Source organism: Lipotes vexillifer, unplaced genomic scaffold (assembly GCF_000442215.2).
Source record: "Lipotes vexillifer unplaced genomic scaffold, Lipotes_vexillifer_v1.1 scaffold811, whole genome shotgun sequence".
Taxonomy (NCBI): Eukaryota; Metazoa; Chordata; class Mammalia; order Artiodactyla; family Lipotidae; genus Lipotes; species Lipotes vexillifer.
The window spans coordinates 1,380,108-1,387,460 of NW_006775554.1; the positions used below are offsets into that span (position 1 = coordinate 1,380,108).

The 7,353-nt window shown below is 52.5% G+C and overlaps 1 protein-coding gene across 1 annotated transcript in view; it reads right to left on the minus strand.

Moving 5' to 3' along the window:
- Positions 1-5,528, minus strand: part of ERN2 (endoplasmic reticulum to nucleus signaling 2) — a 20,637-nt gene extending 15,109 nt beyond the window's left edge. Inside the window, exons 1-4 of the mRNA XM_007450009.1 lie at positions 5,445-5,528; positions 3,710-3,815; positions 3,326-3,359; positions 3,035-3,107 (exon numbers count right to left, since the gene is read on the minus strand). Of these exons, the coding sequence (XP_007450071.1) occupies positions 3,035-3,107; positions 3,326-3,359; positions 3,710-3,815; positions 5,445-5,528 (297 nt within the window). The remainder of the gene's footprint in view (positions 1-3,034; positions 3,108-3,325; positions 3,360-3,709; positions 3,816-5,444) is intronic.
- Between the last annotated feature and the right edge of the window lie 1,825 nt (positions 5,529-7,353).

Genomic DNA, 7,353 nt, shown 5'->3' on the forward strand with positions numbered 1-7,353 from the left:
AAGAGAGTCGGGGCTTCCCAGGGGCTCAGTCAGGATGGACAACAAAAGAAGTCCATACAACCTATAGTTGGTACGGTTAGTGCATGACAGGGGAGCACATGAAGTTGAGGGTACCTGATGCAGATGTGGGGGACCGAAGATGGTCTGATGGAAGAAGTTCAGTTGTTTATTCATTCATTCAACAACCGTTTAATGAGCACCTATTACTAGCCAGGTGCTAGGACTCTGTTGTAACCAAGACTGACCAAGTGCCCTTCTGCACAGAGTTACAATTCTGGTGTGTGTGTGTGATAATAAACAAACAAAAACACATAAACCATAATGCCAGGTAGTGGTAAATATTATTAAAACAAACTCAGAGAACTAGGATAGACACTGATTTGAGTTGTTATTTCACATAGCCCAGCTAGGGAGTAAGAACCCAAGCCAAGGGAGGAGTGAGCCACAGGGTCATGTGGAGGGAGAGTGCTCTGGGCAGAGGGACAGAATGCTGAGGCCAACAGCAGGGCCACCTACCAACTGACATGTTTAAGGAACAGCAAGGAGGCCAGTGCACCAGGAGTGGGGATGGAGAGGGGCAGAGTGGCCGAAAGTGAGGTCAGCTGGAGGCAAGATCACGGATTGGGAAGGAGTTTGGCTGTTAAATTGGGACTTGAGGGGTGAGTGGGAAACAGCCAGGGGAAGGGGAACACTTCTCACAAATATTCTGCTTCTTCTTCTGGGCTCCTGGTGGATTATATTTCTTTTCCTGCTTAAAGTGGGCACAGCCATGAGTCTTGCTTTAGCCAGAGGGAGGGAGCAGAAGAGACCAGGTCCACATGGATACTACAAGAGCCAGGGTGTGCTTCACCTCGTTCTCCTTTTCTGCTTTGGTGACTGAGAAGCCTCGGTTGAGATGGAGTGTCTAACAGCTTGGGTCTCCAGTAGACCACAGTGTACAGAGTCCCCGGGGGACCAACGTTGGTCACACGCTGTAAGCAGGAAGCAAGCTCTGTGGAGCCATGGAGATTTGTGTGCTGTTGTCGCAGCGTGCTGCGGCTCATCCTGACTGAGTTGGGGAAATAGAGGCAGAATGGAAGAGGGTTCCAGACTCTTGGGGACAAGCTGGGTGAAGCCCCAGAGCTGGCACATTCAATAAGTTGATTGGTGTGTGTGCATGCATGGGTGCCTGTCGGTGAGTGAAGAGACTGCACAAGTGAGCTGGCCCTGATGTGCTTTGTCAGGGCGACTGGACTTTATCCCAGATGCAGGGAGAGTGATGTGACTCACAACCACACCTGCCCATAAGACCCAGTGATGACCCCCAGAGCTGGATGGGACTGGAGGTCCACTCTCCACCCGGCCCTCCCCATGGGAGACATACTTGTTTAGATTCCATCAGTGGGCACCCTGTGCTCGGGCTTCCAACCGGGGGCTGGGATACGGGGAGGGGGCAGAATCAGGGCGAGTGTTCCTGGGTCTCCTCTCCACAGAGTCATTGAGGGCTGGCTGTGTCCCTCCCCCAAAGGCCTCAGCTCCTTCCCGGTGGCCCTCTCCTCAAGCCCCCTCTGGATCCTTCCCCTCCTCTGAGCTTAGGGCTGATAAATGGCACCCCACGGTATGGGCCATAGGACACAGCACCCTGCCCTGCGGTTTCCTACCTCGGCCCACACCTGTGTAAGGAATCCCGTTAATAAAACCGCCTCAAACTCTCCCGTTGTAGTGTGCCACCTGTTTGCTGGGACCTTGCCTGCTTACATACTAACATTTCTTACCAATTCGGTTTTCTAAATCACATGTGTAAGACCATCCTGGTAGGCATCCCATGGCACAGTCAGAATTCTGACACTGCCTGACTCTGCGCTTGGCCACGTGACCAGCTTTGGCTGATGAGACTTTAGCGAATGTGATACAGTGGCCCTCCCTATCTGCTGGCTCCGAACCCACAGATTCAGTCAAATGCAGATTGAAAATATTTGGGAAAAAAAAGTTCCAGAAAGTTTCAAAGAGCAAAACTTGTATTTGCCGCACACTTGCCAACTATTTACATACCATTTACATTGTATTAGATATTATAAGTAATCTAGAGATGGTTTAAAGTATATGGGAGGGGGACTTCCCTGGTGGTCCAGTAGGTGAGACTCCGCATTGCCAGTGCAGGGGGCCTGGGTTCGATCTCTGGTCAGGGAACTAGATCCCGCATGCATGCCGCAGCTAAAAGATCCCACGTGCTGCAACTAAATAAAGATCCCGCATGCCACAACTAAGACCAGGCACAGCCAAAATAAATAAATAAATATTAAAAAAATAAAGTATATGGGAGGATGCGTGTAGGTTATATGCAAATACTATGCCATTCTATATAAGGGACTTGAGCATCCTTGGATTTTGGTGGTGGGGGACGATTGACCTGTGGATACCAAGGGATGACTGTATAAGCAAAGCTTGAAAAATGCTCATGCACTGGCCTCACCCTCTCTTGCTGCTTCTGGCTCCCTTGTTGATACCATGTGAACAAGCCCAGGCTTGCCTGTTAAAAGATGAGAGACCCCTGGCCCAGTTGCCCCCATCAAAAGCCAGCCAACTACCAACCAGTTTTCAGAAAGAGAGCCAGCTGACCGGCAGCGGACCACAGATGCTTGGGCAAACTCAGTCAAGGCCACCCAGCTGAGTCCAGCCTAAACTGTCATCTCACAAAATTATGAGTTAAATAAATTGTTTGAATTTTAAGTTTGAGTTTTGGGGCAATTTGTTATTTAGCACAAGCTAACTGATACATAGGTTTCCCCTTAAAACCCTCAGAGTCCCCTGGAGAGCCCCCCGTGACACCCTCAGAGGCCTGATAGTCATCCGGTCAGCCTGCTCTGCAGACACAGCCAGAGTCACCCTACCACACCCTTTCAACAGACCCCTCCAGACAACCTTCCCCCAGTGCTCTCAGACTTAACCCTCTGCAGGACACTTGGATTCTGACCATACAGCCCTGTACCCTTTCAGTGCTCTGGCTAACAGAAGCCCTGACCCTCACCCATCCCAAGCACTGTAGGAAACACACCATTAATCCCTGTTGTTTCTGCGTCCCCAAGATGTACAGGCTGCCATCAGCTGGGTCTGAGAGAAAGGCTGTCCTGTGGGGCAGAGAGGAATGGGGGAAGGTTGGGTGCACGCCCCCTCGTTCCAAGAGGGCCCCACCCCTCCAACTTCCCCGCCAGTAGGGGCCCACCCTCGAAGGAGGCACCACAGAGCTCCAGACCCAAATCTTTTCCCTTACTTCCAGCCCACCCGCCCCTCCAGGCAACTATGGCTTCCCCATCTCTCAGTTGCCTGCTCCTTGGGGTCCACTTACTCTGTGACGTACATTGGCCCCTGGATGATGGGATCTGTAGGGACAGGGACATGGGCATGAGTAGACTCCCCGTTGAAACGCATACCTCACATTGGTGCTTACTGGGTGCCAGACACCAAGCCAAGCATTTGTCACGAGTGTAATGTAATCCTCCCAAGAGCTCTGTGAGGTAGGGTTGTTACCCTTGGCCCCATTTTACAGGTGAGGACATTGAGGCTCAGAGAGGTGAAGTGACTTTCCCAAAGTCACACAGTTGGTAAGTGGTAAAGCTGCCTGCGGACACCTGCTTATTGGATTCTAGACCCCATGTTCTCATCGTCCATGCCAAGGTGACCTCCCCCCAACGCGAGATCCAAGGAGGGAGGAGTGACTGCCCTTGCTTACCATCTTTCAGCGTCCACTTCAAGTCCCCTGTCTGCTTGATCAGTGCGTGGAGACTTCCATCCAGGGTGGACACGAACAGGAGGTTCTCTGGCGTGAAGGTCTGAACCTGCAGTGGAAACAAAGTCACCTCTTCTGAGAGGCCTGGGACCGCCCTAGTGCTTGTTCCAGGCAGGGCTGGCTGTGACTCCCCTTCCCCTAGAGGGAGACAGAGAAAGAAGGAAGGAGGATTGGGGAAGCTGCTGGCTCCACCCACTGATCTCCACGACCCTAGAGAGGGGTTACGGTGGGAGCCGGGGCGGGGGGCGGCTGGCTCCTTTACAAAAGGACTTCAGTGACCCTTACCGCCTCCCTAAGAGATTGGTGCTATTATTCTCACCATTGCACAGGTGAAGTAGACTAAGGCTCAGGAAGGTTAGGTAATTAGCCTCCAGCCACACAGATAAATGGCAGAACTGGGACCTGAACCACCATCTCTCTGGTTCCAGTGCCCAGTCCCTTTCTCCTTTGCCTCCCCCAACCCATTCCGTCTCCCCAAACCAGCCCAGCTGCTTTTGGTGCCAGGCTCCAGCAGGCCCCCTGGACCAAGTGGGTGGCCAAGGGAGGGAGAGCTGGTGCTGCCCTGCGTCTGGCCCCTGCCGGGCTAACTCACCTACTCCAGCCCTTCCTTGAGCAAACAGGGTGGGGCTGAGCTCCTAGCAGGAACCCTAACATCCGTGTGGCCTAGCCGCCCCCCTGCAAAGGCCACATCCTGCTCCAGGACCCTCAGGCTTGGGGCCAAGCCAATGGTTTTGAAGTAGAGTCAGGAAACTATCTCCTGGCCCTTTCTTATCCGGGCCTGTTTTGTGATCTGCAGCGTGGCAGGAGGGAGAGTGATCTGGAGCAGAAGCTGCAGACTGATCGCCCAACTGTTGTGTTTCGTTTGACCATCATCGTTTTTAAAATTTCATTTATAATTAGCTACCAATTTTTTTAAAAAATTGGAAAGATTTCACTTAAAAAAATCAAGATTTCTCATTTCTAGTTTTTTTCTCATTTTTTCTGGAAACACCCAATCTGGCCACACTGTGCTCACATTCTTACTTGGCAACCATCGGGTGGGTCCTGAGCTGGAAGTGGGCATGGGGTGGCATGAGCAGTTGCCCCTATGATCCCAATAACTGCTCTGAGGGCTCCAGGCTGGACACGTGGATTCTAGTCCTGGCTTTGCCTTCTCACTGCATTTCTGTAAGACTGGACTTTTCCGCTCCTGGCAGGGCTGCACCAGATACCCATACCTCCGGCTTATTTATCCCAGAGGTTGTGAATCAGGAGTCCAGTCACGGGTAAGCGGGGGAGCGTTGTGATCCGCCTGAATTTGTCTGTAAAGCTGGGGGTGTATGGGCGCATTTCTCGACAGAGGACCTTCAAGTGGATCCTAAGTTCCAAGGAAGCCGGGGTTCCAGAAGTTTTACGAGGCCTGGCAGGAAAGCGAGGGTCCCTTCCCTCCACCCCCACCCCCATGCTGCAGGACGCGCGGGGTGTTGGGTCTACCTGTGCTCTTCCGCGCGGGCAAGTCTCTCCAGCTCGTGGGGCAGCCGGCAACTCCCCAAAGCTAGGTATTTTTCTCAAGCCAGGGGCGCACTTGGGGCGACCCGGACCCGGGGGAGGGAGAGGCGCCCGCTGTGGTCCCGCCGCGCCCCAGCCGTCTGCGACCCCAGCCCCGACCTTGGAGGCTCCGCGTCCGTCCGCTTCTCACCTGTGGCCCGAGCGTCCCGAGCAGCGCCGCGAGCTGCAGCAGGAACGGGGACCAAGAACCGGATCCCCGGGCCGCGCTCGCCATAGCCCGCATCCACACAGGGGCGTCCACACAGCTGAACTGGTCCCCGGGGCCAACAGGGGACCGCACGGCTCCCGCCCGGCAGGAAGAGACTCCGCCCCGGGCTGGGCCAGTTGGGCGCGCAGGTGCCGGGGCGCAACCTCAGCCCGTAATTCTGCTCTTTCCCCCGCCCTTCCCATCGCACTCACACCTGCACCCCTCGGTCACCCCGCAAGGGATGGCTCTGAGCTTTCCTGGAAAAGGGATTTTACCAACGGCGGCCCTTATGGAGAATGTACCACCTGCCAAGTATTGTACCAAGTGCTTTACATCCATCATTAACTCATTTAATCTTCACAGCATTTCCCATGAAACAGCTGGGGCTCAGAACTGGGATTCAGATTCAGATGTCTGACCTCAGAACTTGTGCTCTTTGTTACTATGCCAGTGGCCTCTATTGAGAAATGATAAACAACAGATTAATTGGTTGGTTCAGTTATTCATTCAATAAATATTTATCTATTATCCCAGGCTGGGAAGCAGGAGAGATAAGGTCTCTGTTTTCATAGAACTTGGAGATTCCTAAGCGTTAGATATCAAATGCACACATGAAAGGCTGCCTGGCTGTGGCAGTTACAGTCCTAGCTGCAGGCAGACTTGGTTCAGGGAGGGCCTGCAGGGGTCCAGCTGGCTTTCAAGTTTTGACTCATCCATTTTTCCTTCTTTGTGTAAAAATCCCTGCTGATCTGAGGGTCGTGCAGCCTGGCTCTGCCACTGTCTCCCCCTCCTTCTCTTTGTCATCCTTGGCCCTCCGGTCACACCGCCCACAGTCAATGAAGACTTTGCTGGCTGGCCCATAGCTTTCATCCCCACCCCCAATTCTGCTGTCATCTCTGGTGTCTTCAGTGTCACCTGCTCCTGCACGTTGACCCTGACCCACACTGTAATCAGCTCATGGTCACCCAGGCTTGCCCAAGTAACCCCAAGTAAATCTTGCCTGGCTGGCATCTGCATTCCCCAGCTGCTGGGCAGGGGGGGAGTGCTAGGGGCTCACGGGTGCCTACTTCTCTACAGAATTGCCCTTGGCCACTGGAGCAGCCCAGTGCCCCCTGCCCATGACTGATGGACATGGGGTACAAAAGACTGGCCCTTTTACCTCAAGGTGGGCAGTTTGTGCTTGAGAGGTCCCTGTGAGATGAGGCTGAAGCCGGTCTCCAGCTGAGACCCCTCCTTCCTTGGCTCTTCCCCCTGCCCCATCCTGCTTCCCTCACTCCCCTTCTCTTAAAGAGTTCTTCCCAACATGTCACTTGAGCAAGAATCCCTGTCTCAGGCTCTGTTTACAAGAACCTGCCAAACCTAAGGCATCCTCTAACCACATTGTCATCAAATGTAGCCTTGGAAAGCCCGGCTCCCTCATGGCGCAGAAACCTCTTTTAGAAATATGTACATCATGAAGTCTTTGGTTCACTTGGTTACTCCTTCATGTTTAGCTCATCCAATACCCTCAAACCTAACTTCACAACAAAAGTGGTTGCTTGTCACTCTAGAGACCAACCCAAGCTACTGAACATGTGAATGTGCCCTTCTTTACGCTTTATATTTTGTGCACTGTACACTTGTTTCGGAATGTGCATTGTGTTTGTTAATTATGCTTGGATTCACAGGAATTTCTCATGTGATAAATTTGGTTTGCATAGACTACAAACTACAAGTGAACTCGTTTAGATAATTTGTGTGTGATGATATAAGTAATACCTGTTTCAGAAACTTTGCAAAATTCACAAAATATATATAAATAAGAAAAGAACACTCATTCATTGTTCCACCTCTTGGAAACACAGCATCTCTG